At 43.7% G+C, this 17,714-nt stretch overlaps 1 protein-coding gene across 7 annotated transcripts in view; it reads right to left on the bottom strand.

The window, feature by feature from the left end:
• LOC309602798 (transducin-like enhancer protein 4) overlaps positions 1-17,714 on the bottom strand; it is a 99,922-nt gene that overhangs the window by 34,891 nt on the left and 47,317 nt on the right. For 5 of the 7 annotated variants that reach the window (XM_082336749.1, XM_082336751.1, XM_082336752.1 and 2 more), the window contains 2 exons: positions 9,575-9,779; positions 9,153-9,169 (listed from right to left, as the gene is read on the bottom strand). In XM_082336749.1, the coding sequence (XP_082192875.1) occupies positions 9,153-9,169; positions 9,575-9,779 (222 nt within the window). The remainder of the gene's footprint in view (positions 1-9,152; positions 9,170-9,574; positions 9,780-17,714) is intronic. The other 2 variants (XM_082336750.1, XM_082336753.1) reach the window with 1 other exon arrangement.

Raw genomic sequence — 17,714 nt, 5'->3', positions numbered from 1 at the left:
CAGCCGGCGGCCGGCACCGCGCCCGCGGCCGGGCAGGGAACCGGCGGCCCGGCACGGAACCGGCGGCCGGGCAGGGAACCGGCGGCCCGGCACGGAACCGGCGGCCCGGCACGGAACCGGCGGCCCGGCGGAGGGGGCGAGGGGAGGGGCGGGAAAAGCCCCGCACTGCAAGGGCGCCGGCGGGACGCTAAGGGCCCCCGCGGCGGCGCGCTCGCTAATTGCTCCGGCAGGCGGGGGAAAACCACCTTCCCCCGGGTTCGGCACCTCCCAGGCGCCGTGCCGGACGGGCCGCTTGCCGGGTGGGCCGTCAGGCTGCTCATCTGCGTTACGCCTCTCCACGCTGCGGTGTGCGAGAGACCCAGCTACACCTCGACGGCTGCGGCCGCTGCAATCCCCTGGGAGCGAAGCACGGGAGTGGCGAAGCCCAGTAAAGTGCGGCGCGGGCACCAGCACTTATTTCACTTTTCCCCTCGAATTATTTTTTTTTCCACGGCAGGCCGACGCGCCCAATTACGCCCCGGCTTCGGAGCGAACGTTTTCATTCGTTCCCTCGCGAAGCCAAGGCACCGCCAAGGGCACCGCGGCGATCGCGCCGCCGGGCCGAGCCGCTGAGCGCGGCCGGGAGGGGCCCAGCCTCGCCCCCTCCGCCCGGCGCGGGGGCGTCCCCGGGGGAGCCTCGGCTCGGCCCCCGCCGCTCCGCTGCCAGCCAGCGCGGCTCCGCCGGTGCCAAGGAAAGAACAAACTGAAAAAGATTAATTCGCAGATGTTCATGCGTTTCACACACAGGGTGCCCTGTGGTCCGTTGCCAGGGCAACGGGAGACCACCGGCGCGCGCTTTATTGGCTTTATGAAGTGCGTCTCGGGGGCTATAGTCCGAGAAATGCTGCATGATAATCGTCAGGCTTTTCAGAAGCCTTGTTTTGTGTTTATCCACATTTAACCCTCTGAGTGTTATTAAGAGCATCACTATGCACGTCTGGCGCACCGAGGAAAGCGGAGACGGAGAGGGGGGGAGACGCGCACAGTCTCCGCTTCCAGCCTAGAAACCCTGGAAAACGCATCCTCGGCGCCAGCTGCCGCCTGCCCGGCGTTGAAGTTTTCACCCACACGCTGCAGGCAAACTGGTGTCCGGGCTGTGGTAGTGCAGGGCTCAGCACAGCGGGATCTGGGGACAAAACAGACACCGGCAACTGCAAACGCAGCGCAAGTGTCGCATTACACTAGCAGACTACTGACGGCAGGCAGGATATGTTTCCTCAATAACTTCGAAAGAAGAAGAAAAAAAAAAAGGCCCACCAACTTCCTAGACACATTACGAGAGAAACCACACTCTCATTTTGAATCCCAACATGTGACACCAGCAAGCCAGCCACGCCAAAGCCTTTGCCACAGCCCCTCCGAAGCTGCAGTCCCTGTGAAAAAGGAAAAGGAAAATCCCGCGTCCAGACAACGCTCGGTGTCGCAGTGCCAAGGGCTACAACATCACCTATAAATTCACACGGAGGAGCCGGAGCAATAAAGCCACCCAGGCCTCGGCTGCTCCACCTCCCCCATCGCCCGCTTCCCATCCTCTCCTCGCTCCAGGCCGTCGTCGGGCATCTCTTCCTCTGGCGGTCCTCTCACTGTCCGAGGCAGGGCTGGGGTCGGAGGGACGGGGCTTAAAATCACAAATGCCACAACGCCCGCAGCAGCAGCGGCCGCCACCATCAAGTGCTAATCCAGCAGGAAAGGAGCGGGAGAAAGCGAGGATGGCAGAAGGGATCAACAGAAGAAACCGCTTACATTCAGGCTCGCAGGAGAAAGAGCACGCAGAGACAATCATTTCCTGGGAAAAGCTAAAGCCTAACGAGAATTTACTCTGCCTCCTTTATTCAGACAACCAACCCTTTTGTTGCAGGGGCTTCCTGAGTGACAGGAACCCAGGGCCCCTTAATAGGATTTCCATATTATTTCCAACACCTGCCTAGAAGTTATTTGTTTACATTGAAGGAGGCGAGATTCTCAAATCAGACATCTGCTTCTAGTTCAGGCATATCTTAGGAAACCATCTAGAAAGAAGCTTTGTTGCTATGGAGACATTTTTATTTTCTTCCCTTAGTTGGCTGAAAAACATTAGCATTTCCAATTTTTTGTTCTTCAAAAGGCCAAATGTCACTCAAGACAACACAGAACTTTTCAAATTGCTTTGCAGAATAGGCTAATCGAGCTTTAGATATTTAATTAATTATTCGACTCAATTAGAGCTGTATCGGGAGAGAGGCGGGAGACACGGTGTAACTTTCCCGCAAATTCCCCTCAATGGCCGATTCCTGCTGGCTGGCCTAATTGCTTCTTCCCTCAAAGCACAGCTAAAACTTTGTAATTCATGATGCACTCAGCAATCTTGCATAATAACTTGGGAATCAGTCAGACTACTCATTTCCTTCAACAGCTTCTAAAATCAACCTAAGAGACTGACAACACTTTGACTAGGAATAGGCTTCTTTGCCAGTGCCAGGGAAGAGACAGGAAGAGCAATACAAATATTAATACAAATATTAACCCACTACTAGCATTCGGTGACTTTAGCCAGAGGACAGAAACTTCCAACCCAAGTCATCCATGTCGCTGATTCCAGAAGGTAATCTGCCCTTCCCTCCCTTTAGCAGATAATCGGCATGTCCAAAGAATCCATTGATTTGCATAAAAATAAGGGGTGTTGCATGAAAATAAGGGATGTTTCAAGTTACTTTGGATCTAAGAGTTTTAAAGACAACTCAAAATCAAAATGCTAAGTGCTCAATACAACAACAACAACAAAAAAATGTATCACGGCACCAACAGAAATCTATACAGCAAAAAGCAGCCATCTAGTTTGTGTCCCGCTTTGATGAAAATTTGTAAGTTTTGTTTATATTCTCCCATTACTTTGACTAACACCTATTTAACCCAACTGCAAACGTGTTCTTCATTCCAGACACGTTCACTGCGAGTAAACTGGTGTAAGCCATGAATGCCAGCATCCAAAGTATGATTTTAATCGCACAGTTACAATGAGGACAACTTCAAAAGCGATAATAAACAAATTCATTCCCTCCCTTTACTACTTTTCTCCCAGCTATTACATTGTCAAAGCCTTTGCACTGGAGAAGACCTTTCCACCCACCTCCTCACCCCAGCAAACTTCCTCTTCCTACTCTACAACGTGAAGTCATAATCCTGTGTTATCAACATCACAGTCTGTTGCCATGGAAATAATTAGACATGACTGCTCAGGTTAGAAATTACAGCCCCTCTAAGTGTTTGCCTCCTGGGTGAAGAGAGCATCTGGAGAGAGAACGTTTGAGTTGCCCTGAATCACCAAGTAGCAAAATAAAGTTTGATAGTGAGAAACACTGCAGGATTTTGTCCAAATGTGGGCATGCTGCCAAATAAGATTCACCCTGTGGTAACTGGCAGAAGGGTGCAATGTAGTAGGCCAGCATACAATGAATACACAGAAGCGGGAAAAAAAACTATTGGGTACGTGCTGTTACTTTCATGTGAATACTCCAGACTAAATTAAAATTCCCAGATGACCTCATTAAAAAGGCAAATGATGTGACACTGAATGAAAGAAAGAAATGTAAAACTCGGGGCAGGGGGGGAACACACCAAGGAAATATATACCTGAGGTTTAGTTTTGTGTTCTAAAAATCAGTTAAAAACCACAAGGCTTGAATGACGTGCTACAAGTCTAGCCATGAAAAGGTTATTAGGAAAAAAAAGCAGTGCCAAAAAATCAGCTCCATAAGATAGACCGAGACAACAAACAGGACCCTGCTAATTAATATTTGTTCTGCTTCAGCAGACAGTTACTGGACGAGACTGCAACAAACAAGCATGTCTCACCCAATCACATCATTAATCCATTCACGTTCACCACCTGAGGACTAGCTATGCCCCACAGATATTTATTCATCTGTTCCACAAACAAACAATTACAACACATTTTCTGGAATTAGGGCACCTGTTACATTCGGCACAGCTTACACGCCCAGAGGCATATATCAATTAATACTGAAAAAATTACTGTATCGCAAGCCAACAGAAGTTACTCATTATATTTTGATAACACTACCCCCAAAACACCCACGAAGATCAAAAACACAACTCTTGCGGAGCAAAGTTTAGTTTAAATGCGCTCAGCTTAAAACTACCACTTCATCATTACGGAAAGCAAAATACATGCAACGCCTTGTTTCCAAATGGAGAAAGGCACAAGCAGAATCCATTGCATGAGTGTGAAACATTTGGATTTTAACAAGCCTGTGAAGTGCTTTTCAGCTGAATGATATTAAAGCAGTAAAACAAGAAAATGATCAGGAAATAAATTCTGTAAATTTCTTTAGGTGTGTAACCAATAACTACATTTCTTTAGCTTGTTAAATACATACTGAACGCAAAGACATTTGGCTGGACACTCATGCCACTACAGGAAGTCTCATTTAAAAGAAACCTGACAATTAAGACAAAGTCCACAGCAGGGCATCATGGCAGTTTATGTGGTGTTCCTCTACCAGCAGAGTAACAAAGTCCGAGCAATGTAATTACATTTTGTAATATCCAAAAGTCTTGCAATATATGTTGGGCATTTTGATTTTAAACTACCTTGTTCTTTCCAGAAGCATTACACTCATACAACTTTTTTTTTTTTTTTTTTTTTTTGTTAAAGGATAAAATTACGGCTGCAGGAGTAAGCAGCTTACTCCTACTTACATATTAAATGAACAGAGGTCTAAACACTTAATAGTGGCTAATGGCTCGAGAAGCTAAATTGAGAAGCACTGGAGCACCTGCCGCCACAAATGTAAATGGAACATGGGAATCACACCCGTCCACTCTCCCTGTATCTGCCACATGTGTAATTATTAGCCTTCACACAGATTAAGGCAAAAGTTATCTTACTGCTAAACCCACTTGAATATGCCCTGACAGACTTCTCCTAGTTCACTAGCATGTTGGACAGAAATTCACCCCAACCCTGCATTTGATGCATTATTTCAGATCCTTTAATTTAAAACCCTTTTTTTTTCCAGAGGATATTTTATTCCTGCAGCAAGACTGCAACTTTTAATTACTGGCACTTGTTGCTGCTGAAACGGTAACCCCCAGCACCAAAATGAACAGAGTCTCCACTGTGTTGGCAAGTCTTAATATGGGCATGGTCTCTGCCCCAAATGATTTACAATTCAGGTGGGAGGAAAAAAAAAAAGGCAACACACCACATGAGTATAAAGAACAACAGACCTGGATTAACAACAGATGTGGTAGAAAGTTACACGAGTTGAATCCTGTGCAAGAGGCAGTGATTTAGAAGACTGAGATTCCTGAATAACCTGCTCAGGGACAGCCTGGCTACCTCTGGCAGGCCCGCAACCCAGCCAGCATCTGGGGGCTCCTTCACTCCAGCTGAGGGCCTGGGGAAGAGACTGCTAGCAATGGACTACTTTTTGCCAGGTGGTACTTTTGCACACAAAATGCTTCCTTAGCTTCTTCACAGGGTATGTTTTACAGAAGAGACTTTGTTAGGGACCAGAGAAACTTTTGCCACGTTTGTCCCAGAGAGGGTAGGGTGAGGACCAGGGCTGGGAAGAACAATATGCCTCCTCCATCAGCTGTTCTTGCAGGAGGTGGAAAAATCCTTGTGGGGTGCAATTAGCAAGCAAGAATCCACTGCAGAATAATTCTTTTTTTGTTGTTTTTTTAAAAAAAGAACCTTTACTGTTTTGAAAAGGGGACACACCAAGTCCTCTGTGAAAAACTGCTCGGTTAACTACAGAGCTGTTTGTTTGTCTTTCTGTCTAAACACATTATATTCCCTCAGAGCCCTTAAGCCATGGCTGCACTTTGAGCACAGCCCTGGCGCTTGCCACCCTTCCCTTCCCTTTGTCCGCTCCGCAGCCTCGCCACTGCACAAAGAGCGCTCCCATGACCCAGTTTACCGTGTCTAGAGTTTTCCCACACTTCCAACTTTGCAAAGAATTCAGAGGACTGAATCCAACACGAAATCAAAGAGCTCCCAAAGCCATCCTTCTCCACGGAGCTTGCTGTGCCAATGCTGATCTATTATTTAGGAATAGCTCCTGGACAATCTCATGTTATCTGGAAGGTGAACTGCTCACTCCAGGGAGGTGCTGGGAAGGATGCAAGCCCGCTCTGGCTTACCGGGCAGAAAATGTCATGTTCAGAAGAGTGATGCAAACTGCCTTTTCCTTGGGCTGAACAAGGAGGAGGGTTAGGAGCAGCACAGATAGAGACAGAAAGTTTCTCAAAGACAACTATCGAGCAAAGTGCTGGAAGTAGTGGCAAAAAACCAGGACACTTCAGCCAAACTCCTTTCTTTGTGGAAATGGGTAGGGTGCCTTCGTTATCTGAATCGTACACTAAAGCGTAAATTTACACTTTATGAGCTATTTTAAAATCTGCCCTGCTTAATAATCTGTATCAGCAAGAAAACACTTTAAAGTGTCTCTCACAATTAAACCCAGGCACAACCTTGTATAAATCAAAATTTTGCTACCATATCAAAACGTTACACTGGGGCTGTATAACATTGCCCATATCCTCATTACATGCTACACTAATTACTACCAGCAGATTCAGAATTTTCTGCACATTAGAGGCTTTTAGAGGAGCTATAAAAAATTTCAGGCACCATTAATTTAAATTTGTATTGAAATTTCCTTTTGACAGATGGCCAAAAATTACTTACTATTTAGAGTACCAGAGCTGCCTGTTTGCACATTAGAAGAGGAAAGGGAAAAATTAAAAGCAAGAAGGAAATTTATGTCACGTTCATTACCTGTTAAATGTTAAGGAGCATTATCCTGCATGAATAAATTATTTCATACAAGCACACAGACTCCAGCTGCTGGCAACTGGTATGTTCTGGATGACAAATACCATCTCAAGTCACACAGCAGACAATCATAAAAAGCCTCTCTTAACCAGGAGCCACTTAAGGGAGGACAGATCGATCGAACAAGCAACTAACTGCTACTCTGGGCATCACTGAAAACATTTAAGGAAATTAGCAAACTATTTCACCTTGCAAAGCTGGCAGCAAGCCCCATAATGCTGACACACAAGCCAACTCACAACCTGAACACCGTGCAAGACAAACATCTACTTATCATTTCAAAGTAAATTGGCACAAAGTAGTGACGCCCCCCTCTCCCTCTCGAAGCTGTATGCATAACAGTGCCTTTGAATCATTCCCAGACAAAATCAGCCTTTTTGGTATAAACACTCCCCGTAACACCCATGCCAGCATAAACACCCCAACATCCCACAGACATTACAGAAACACGACTAGAGTATTTTGTTTAAAAACAGCAGTTAGCATATACTAGCAGTTCTCCTCATTCACTTTCTTGAGTGAAACATTCGTGGTTACAGCTGTACAGGTATGCAAACTCAGGAAAGAAACCAGGAGTGTTTATATTCCCACATTTTGATATCTGCCCTTCTTGTACTGGTTTGTTTGGGTGCAGAAAAAAAGAAAATGGACTAAACCTATCTGTTCACAGCGAACAGGGGGTGTTCTAGGTAAATCATCATTAATCTGCGCCCAGCCTCACCACATAAAGCAATAATCCCAGTCTCTAGCCATCATGACAAGGAAGCTGAAGTGAAATCCGACATGCTGTTGTCCTGTGTAGGCAGATAGACAGCTTCTGTGCCTTCGCTGCTCATAGTAAAAACTGACAGTTCCTGTCAGCTCCTGGTTGTTATGCAGGGCCATGTGGGTAACAGCAAAACTGACAACCATCGGCTCACTTGCACTCGGCTGGGACATGGCAGAGTTGCCAGTGGCAGAATGGGCACGCTGGGGAAGGCTGCGGGACAGGTCCCCACCTGGAGCTGCCGGAAAAGCAAAGGCATAGCCCCCTGCATGGCAGCTCCAGTCAGACAGGTCTCTGGTGGGGGCAATGCCTGTGCCTGGCACCATGCTCCTCCTGACGTCGTCTACGGCACACAGTAACATCTGCCTCGCAACCTCCTGGTAATCTTGTCTAACACACCCAAGACTCATGCTGTGAACACCTCTTCTGCCATGTGGGCAACTCCAAGAATAAACTGCATCTTCCTAAAAGAAGCTCAACTAAAAACTTGACAAATGGGTTGCAAGCGCTCAATAAGGCGGGCCTAGGTCTCGCCCTTTGTGAGAGAAGCGTATCTTTCATTTCACACTCACCGTCACCTATAAAAAGGCTTGATTTATACTCCTGAAAACTGTGCAAGCCACTCAGGCTCTACTCTGTAACTACATCCAGCTACCCAGAGCTGGGCAGGCAACTGCATAGCTGGCAACAGCTGGGTCTGCTGCGAGTTGGTAAAACGCCAGCAGCAGCGAGGAGAGCAGACCGATCCAGGAGAGGGCAGGGCCAAGATGCACCTCCCCACTTGCAGCATTAACTCTGGTTAGAGACTCTGGTGGCTATCCAGTATGGACAAGCATCCAGGCACATACACTGAATCATAGTTGTATATATCACTGAATGCTCAGAATTACACAAGCCACAAGGTGTGTATTACATCTACTTACAGACGCTACCATGCACAGGATGGTGCACACACATATACTGCAGAGTCATTCAGAGCCTGAAAATTAACTTTTGGAAAAGGCAGGCAGAATCCTCAGTGTGAGTACCACCTTCATTGGGGTAGGGAACGGCGGCTCGCTCCTCTCCAACTGCTTTGGCAAGGACAGCAGGTAGCACCCCACCTCTCCACTGTGAGCAATGGAGCTCTCCTTCCGTAACTGCATTATTAGGGCATATCAGAATTACAGTTTACAGCCTCCAAATGACTTAAAACTACTGCTAATTCTTTCTGTCCCATAAGCTTGGGCAGAGACCCTGGGCAGCCCTTTCCTTATATCCAGGAACAGCCTCAATGCTGTTCCACCAAACCCACTGGACGGCTCGTCACCTGCAATCCTAGCTGCCCCACTACCAGCCACTTTCTAAGTGCAACACACAGTCTATGCAGGGCTTTGCTAATCAAGACAAGTGTCACAACCTGGTTTCACTTTGTGACTTTTTCTGCCACTTTGGGCCATACTTCAGAAAAGACGCAGCACGCAGCTCTTTCGAGCCACCCCTTACACCTACGAAATGGAGTCCTACCTTGATGGAGTCTCTGTCTGCATGCAGAGCAGCCCCCGTGCACAAGGAGGGGAGGAGGCGGTGGCAGGAGATGGGGAGGTGGGGGAAGAGAGAAAGAGAAAAGTACTAGTTAGTTTACATAAAATTATACATTTATCATACTCAGAAAAAAGAATCCTGATGTCTGTTAAATAATAAATTGCACAGATGTTAACTATTCTGTACAGTTAATTATTAATACTGTACAGCCAGATTTATAAAACCAGGTTTCTAGCATTTGAACACAATTTTTGGCAACTGCTAGGTAATAAATACTGAAGCAATTAGCTAGGAATTCTTGTGAAAATTCCTTTTTTTTTTTCTTTTTAAAGAGGAAAGTTTAAAAGAAACGAAAGAAGAAAAGAGAAACAAATGAAGCCACACACTTATCTGGCAGTGTCTACCTCTTTGGTGATCGTTATCATGGTGCTTCTTCTCGTCTTTAATTGGGAGGTGGGACTGCCCCCCCAGCGCACTGGACAGTGCCAGGAGACCAGCACTGCTGCCAATGGGTGGGATGGCTGGAGGCTGCAAGCCCGAGGGGTGCGGAGTGAGCGGCACGGGAAGACCATGTCCATGTGACAAATGCTGGGCCTGGAGTTGTTGCTGCTGTGAAAAACGAAACACAGATATTGAATTTGTTCAGGGAGCCAGAGGTTGTCCGATTGATCCTGTACATCAAACGTGATCGATCAGATCAACCAACGCATCTGATCGATCCCAATATCAACTCTCACAAACAACCTGGTGTTTTAAAAATGTCCATATGTTTGGACACAACACAATCTGTAAACTTCAAGCTGAATTAAAAGAACAACAAAAAAATTAAAAAAAAAAAAAAAAGGAAAGGAATTTTACAGTTTTAGTGAATTTTTTTTCTGACAGAGCTATTACATTTTACTCTTTCTAGCAGAAACACACCACGTACGTGTCTAATCAAAATATATGTAACTATAAAAGCAGTTATATAATGCAAAAAAAAAAAAAGCTGAAAATTGAGAAAATTAGTGTTAAACAGTTCTCCCAGCACTACTGCACAGCATGCAGTGAGAGTTAATTTGAAAGAGAAAACCTGAATTAACAATCCAGAAAAGGAAACTGGTTGCAGCCACCGTTTTAAGCCCTTTAAGTGTCCTCAGCGGTACTTGAGCAAATTACTAAAGAAAATCTAATGTAGCAAGGCTTGGGTCCTCCTGTAGGCTTGCTCAATAATGCTGAAATAATTGGGCACTCTGTGCACGTTTAGTGATGCTCGAATGAAAAGCTAGAGGCCTGCCCTTGTACTCTTCTCTAGCTGCTGACTCTGTGTTGTGACAGGTTTATTTGAGTGGGACTGTGATGCATGCACCAGTAACTGCGCTGACAAGAGTTTAAAGTCATTTTTACCAGTACACTGGCAACACATAGAGAAAGCCCTTGAGAGGTTCGAATTGGAGTGCTTGACCTCACCCAGGGCTGCATCAAGCTCTGTGCTATACTAACCATTGTAGGGTAGATTGTTTGTTGCTACTGAATCAGAAGGCAGGGGGTCGGAGGAGGGAACCAAACAAACAGGTGAAAAAGTTATGTTAAATATATCCCAAGAGAGATGTGTTCAGGTCCAAGGCTTGCCCAGTAACCATCCAACTAATTTCTGTTCATACAGTAACTAGATTAGCTCTGAAATTTTCTTCTCATTTTCAAGCAGTCACTGCTCAGGACTCAGGGTAAATCAAATCAGAAGTCCTCTAGGATTGCTCTCTCCCCCCTGCACGTCTGTATAAGGCACTTTGGAAGAAGAAGAAATAAAAACTTAACTTGCTTTGCATAAAAACATTCCATTTTAAATTCCTAATTGCGAAGATTCAAGTCCTACTTTTATTTGTTTTTCACTTGAATCTAAATTCACTTCCCACCTCGCAACCTAGCTCTTTAATCAATCAAGAGACAATGTACTGTTCACTTGATTTTTTCCCTCCCCTCCCTAGCATGAATCTTTACATAAGATGAGCTGAAAGTCAAAGACTTTCAGGGTGAGCTGAAAGTAAAAGATTTCAAGTCACATACAGCACGCCACGTAACTTGTGTGGCACACTGCACGCATGCCTCCCTCAACACCCCCTGTGAAAGTACATATCCTTCTCTTACTCTTGGATTGGAAATAAAACCCAGGCAGTGGAATCAGACTGGCAGTGGCATGCACATGTCATCCGACCCAGATCAGTGCCAGGGAAACGAGGGGAACTATCCAAAAGGAAAGTGAGAAAAGAAAAATTAAAAAATACAAAAATTTGGAGGGGGGGAGGCGGGGAAGGAGAGGCACAAAAAAAAAGAAAACCAGAAAGAAGATTCTTCCAGGTGGAAGAGCGAAGGCTCAATCCGTTCCCTGCTTGCAAACCCAAGTCATTCCAGCAGGTGCTCCGTCTTGTAGAAAGGATCAAACATATTTTGCTTGCTTGATGATCTTATGGAAGGATGCTGCGTTTCTCAGAATTTTAAATTAACTACAACAAAATGAAGCAAGAGCCAACAGTGTATTACTTAGCTTCAGGGTCTGAATGGGGCTGCCTTACAGCAAGGGAACAATCTGGCATCTGGTGAGGGAGAAGGAGAGCAAGAGAAAGAAAAGGAATGGACAAAATAATCTGTGTTCTGGAGCCTCATTTTAAACAAGGAATTTCCTGTTCCTGTCAAGAATGTGCTATAAACCCATGCAAGAAGATATCTGCCTGAATCTGCCAGTGCCTTGAAGCAAAGGTTTTGAGAAGGGCCTGAGGATATCAACAGTGATAGAGTTTTCCCCTTGTTAACCATTTCACTGTTGACCAAAGTATACCAGGTAAGGGACACTCATTGCACAGTACTGCACAATCTGTACATATCTGCCTACTGACCTACCCAATTTGCATTATATGACCTCCTCTATGGATACAGGATGGTTTCCAAAGAGCTTGAAGAAAACTGCGCTAGATCGCCTTTTTTACTGCTCTTTGTTGGGAACTTCTTTACATAGCACAGCAAGACAGCACCACAGACTCCACCTTGGATGTGCCAAACATCATTAATGCCTCCCACACATAACATGGGCATTAAGAGTAGTATGGGTAATGACACCTCAGTGCCTAGTGGCTTGAGATCACCCAGAACAGCATGGCTGGCCAAGTCCCTCTTGGCCAAGAACCAATGCATTTTCATTGCAAGTTGAATGCAGAAAGCTCTGAAAATAACTGAAGAGAGTAGGAAAACAAACAAACAAACAAACAAACAAACCAACCAACCCACAGCCTTCCCGCTGTGGAGAACTTTTTTCTTAAGAGACCAAGCTCTTCCGTAGAAAACAATGGGAACAAAATCTGGAAAGAACATGGCCCCCTCAGTCACAAAAGCCTCATTCATTGATACAGCAGAAATTTGGTGCAATTTAGTCACATTGCAATGACACAAAAAAACCTACTTTGGTATGAAAACCAGACTGTTAAATAAATCTAAGCTAACACCCCAAATTCCAGTATAGCCCCGCATGCCCATGCCACACAGACATGGATAATGTTGTGCATATTGTTAGACTGGGGTGGGACTAAAATTTCAACAATAGGAGGAGGATCATGGACTAGGATTGCATTGGTACAGGAAAGGACTATGAGGTCCTCCAACACAATGAGCAACATTGTACGGCAAGTGAGGCACTGATCTGAGAACAGAAATGACAAGAAACACAGGGCAGGCTTTTGCTCCCATAATATAAAAGAGCAAAAGGAAAAAAAGTATATCATCACGTAATTAAGCGCTGTTTGCTAACAGGCATGCTCAAGAAGGTAAAGAAAAAGTGACAGCACATCTCTAACTGCCATTTCTAGACCTTTGAAATCTATTTCTATATTCAAATGTCCACAACACACACAGCTTGGTTTTGCTTTTCCAGTGCCCATGGGTATCACTGGTAAGCATCATCAGCTTCCTGGGCGGCCTGTGCACAGCTGCTTGGTTACAGGGAAAGTTACAAAAACACGGGCAACTCCTTAACCCACTGAGCATCAGGTTAGTGCTACGAAGTGGTAAAAAACATTGGTCTCCTCTAGTCATCAACATGCCAAAGATATGGAGTGGTAAGACAACCGACAGATATTCTCCCCACACAGAAATATTCCACTATGGACGAAAGTTTACATTCGTTTCTGCCTATACCATGAATTTAGATCATAAAATCTAACACAATTTAAAAACTTGCAAGGAAAGCCTGAAAATGAGCCAACTGAGCAACCACATGATTTTTTTGATGTTGCCATAATGCTTTCACTTCCCACTCCTCCATCTTCTCTTTAATTTGTTATCCTTAATCATGTTATTTATGAACTCTTAGCACGTGGTTAACTTCAGACAATCCCATCACAGTTGACTATGGTATACATAAAGTCAAGCACACATTTTCAGCATCAATGCATAATAGGTGAAAACTTGCTAAGGCAATACACCAGGCTTTATTATGCTGTAAATTTTCCAGAACTATTTAAAAATAAAAACAGCAACAGTTAGCTACCAAGAAATATGTCCTACAGAATTGCAAAATAGATTGCAATGTTTTTAAGAAACATTCAACATACAAAAATATAACAGCAAGAGTAAACCCAGCAATCAGAGAGAAGCCAAAAAAGAAGACATTGTTCTTTTTGGTAATAAGTTTAGGAAGATGGTAATTTAAACCAGCTCAGTAGTAAAAACTGAAGTAAAAATTTCAAGACATATTAACACATGTCAAATAAAGATAACGTCTGGTTGCTACTAATCTGTTGTGGGTTTTTTGTTTGGTGTTTTGTTGTTGTTGTTGGTTGGTTGTTTTTTTTTAATTTTCTGTATATTCTTCTAGGCAGTTTACAGTGATGAGTAAAATAACTCCAAATCCACATCTAAACAAATGGGTAAAAAGGCTTAGCAAAAGGTTCTTTATTCTAAGTATCACTAATTTTTACAACTGCAATTCTAAATATTGATGCTTAGCTTAATTCTTTTCCCAACACATCTTAAGAGATCAAATTTAAAGTAAAATGTGATAATAAACCCACTAACAAATTAGCTTCTAATGCTCTCTTGTTATAGTCAGCACATTCAAAGCCTATTTTCCTGGAAAAGGTTCAAGTTTTTACTGGATACTTTCCAACCAGCTCTCTGTCACAGTAATCTACCACTTTTCCTCTTACAGACCCTGAAAGCTCACAGCTATTATCCAAACAACCTGAACATACTCCTCTAACCTGAAGACATTTCTAACGTTAACAAACTAATGTCTCAAAAAGATATTAAGTATCTATACACATGCGTGCACTACCTACACCTGCAATACTGCTGGGAGGGGACCTCAAAAAATCTGGATAAAATAGCTTCATTGTTTGTTTGAAATTTGTTAGATGAAGTGATTGATTGCTCAGAGTGAATCATTACTAAGACAGCATACAGATAAAAGAGTAACCAAGATGAGGAGGAAATAAAGACATAAAAACAATGGCTTGAGAGTAGACAATATCAACGTCAATGGTTTAAAGACCAGCAAGAAAAGGAAGCCCTTTGGCACACACCGTTATGAGTGTGCTTAGGATGATATGAATTTTTATCTATCATGCCTGTTCGCACCCCTGACATGATGTGCCCTGTTTGTACTTCCTTTGTGCAATTTTGCCTCTGCTGGCATACCATTACAAAAACGGGTTTTCTGATGCTAAGATACAACACGGCTGAACAGCCTACAAAGAGAGTCATGCAGCAGTTCCTCCAGTGGCACAGCCCTGGAGCTATATGCATGTATATCATATGATCGGTTTGCCATAAAGAGACTGTGGTACAGATGTAGGGTAGAGCAACCTACTATCTCTTTTAAGAAAGAGTGATCATTTTGCAAATGAACGTGCCCAGTGTGAAAGAAAAGTATCAGAGATTGGTGGGAACTCTGAACACTTATACACAGCTGATCTACTGGAAAACACAGATGTTGCTTCTGTTCACAAAGGGGAATGAATGCACAGGTTAGACAAAATCTAGGAAAGAGAATGAAAAACAATGAAAAAGGAGAGAGAATAAGAAGGAGACAAATAATAATAATTAAAAACAACTTAAAAAAAAAAAGCAAATGCCAACCTTCTTACTCACTGAGAATCAGTAATTTCTGCCTTTGAGGATGCTGATTCTACAGTAGGAAAGCAAGCTCCACTGAGAAAACTATGGGGGGAAGGAAAAAAATCAATAGCTGTCATTAATCAGAAGGGGAGCATTTAGAACTCCTACATAAATAACAAAGAAACTATCAGAATCATATCTCTACAAATTGCCTCAAAGATTTTCTAAGTGATCTAGGAACAAAAAGTCAACTCCCGAATCATATTGTGGGATGAAATGCAATATATGCAGAGCACATTTCTGTTCTTAATCATATATATAGGAACACCTGTCAGGATACGTTTCACCATTTGTCCTCCCTTCCCCCCTTATGTCTATTTTTCACTCAGTGAAACAGCATCGACAGAGGACAAAAGCAACAAAAAAATTAATATAACCCACTACCAAAGAAAAGATTCATGGTAAAAAACGCCAGCATTTTAATAAAGGAAAAACCTAGTCCACTGCAAGTGCACCTTCCCCCAGAATCTTGGCGTTCAGTAGTTCCTTCCTCTGCTTGCAGGACTCCTCTCCATCTCAGTTTCACACTGGGGGCGGAAGGAGGAAGGATTAGGCTCTTTATAATCACTTTCTACTATCATTTAAAAAAGGCCAGAAACTCTCACATAAATCATGCCACTTAAGCTCTCTTCTCTCTTCTCCCCCACCAATTGCTGCCTAACGAATAGAAAATCCACATCTCCTGCAAGAGAAGGCACAAAGCACCAAATGCAAGTAAGCTCAAGGTCTTACCACATGGAGCACCACTGGCATGAAATGTGCCACACATACCAAACCTTCACTTCAAAACCTTTTCACAAAGATCAATGTAGAGAATATAATAACAGTGGCAGCAACTGGATGTCTTCTGTAACAGATGAACAGATAGCAAAAATCAGCTCCAGATAGGTAGGTGCACACTGGTTGAAGGACCTTATTCACCCAAGTGCTCCACTCATGTCCTACCCACGGACACTGGGAGGAGATTTTCTCTCCTCTGGACTGACAGTAGGAAAACAGTGTCCCCGTTGTGACCTTGTGACTTCTTGACCCTTTTCTTTAGAACTAGAAAATGAGAGCAATGCCTATGGTCTTCCCTGCAGAGTCTTAAATAACCTTCTTCTACGGTCCTCACATGAAAAAGTTTCTGAAACCCTGGGCTACATAAACATGACTGAAAAGTGAAAAAAGTACCATCTGAGATGTATAATGAATCAAATAATAAAAGCCAGAAGAAAAGTTAAGTAATGCTGCTGGTCACAGAGAGACCCAAGTTGCTAAATGTATAAGCAATTCTATCACCAGAGCTTTTAATGTGGCAACTATAATTCACATCTAAGCTTCCTCACAAGGTATAGTCTAAAAGCCATGTAGTCTTAGCATAAAAGAGATGCATCTTATGCATCTCACACGTGCAGTAGTTTAATGCATCTTTTAAAGTCAATCCTTAGCAAGTCAAATTTCTGGATAGCAATTACTGAGAAGCACAGGCTCCATAAATCTCTTAAGTGCTAACACTACGTTTCGTCATGCTTGCAACACACAAATACACGCAGTGTTGGATTTCAGCAAATTGTCTTTGCTTGGGATAAAAACCTGAGTTGCTTGGATTGATCCATTCTTTCAACCCATTCTGCATCTTTAAAGACTGCCATTTCTGGTGAAGCTCTGGTCCCGTGCAGAGCGCTGTAATGCCTGCTCTTATCCGTGTTCAGCAGCCTCTTCCTACGGGTCAATGTTGGTGTTAGGACACATGGATACCATTACCTCTCTCCGAGCATGTCTCTTTAATGTAGTGTCCATTAGTCAAATAACTGAAACTTAAAGCGAGTTCTTTTGCTTTAGTGCAGTTTCCCAGTTACAGCAGCTTTGATAAAGGAAGGTCTTGTCAAGGATCAAATCACCTGAATTTAAGTCGCAGCTCTGAGACTGTGGAAGGACCGCTTGTTCTCTTTGCCTCAGCCCCTTCCAAAGGTAGAATAGGAAAAGCAGTACTCCCTTGTTTCAGAAACATTACTGAAGTAAGTTCATCAATGCTTGTGATGCATTCATATACTAAGGAAGCGTCTGTGAAAAGTTCACCAAACAATAAGCAAGGAACTGTCTGACTAACAAATGTCAAACACTCTGAAATATCAGATAACTTGAAGATTGAAGACCTCTCTAATTCCTTCATGGATGAACTTAACATCTGAAAATATTTTCCTTATGCAGTACCTTAGCATCCATCCCAGTTAAGCACTAAAGCCCTCCCTTTAGCCTCCGTTTAAGATTGAATACACCAGAAGAACTACGCACATACCTGAAGAAAAGCAAATGCTTAACTAATCCACTGTAGGGAGTCCTGGTCCTCATTCACAGCTGTAGGCAACAGACTACAAAGTGTGGTTGGGAAGAAGTCTAGATGACAAATACACACCT

Source organism: Platalea leucorodia, assembly GCF_965183815.1.
Source record: "Platalea leucorodia genome assembly, chromosome: Z".
Taxonomy (NCBI): domain Eukaryota; kingdom Metazoa; phylum Chordata; class Aves; order Pelecaniformes; family Threskiornithidae; genus Platalea; species Platalea leucorodia.
Note: the sequence above shows the minus strand (reverse complement) of the source record. Positions and strands in the feature narration are given on the sequence as shown.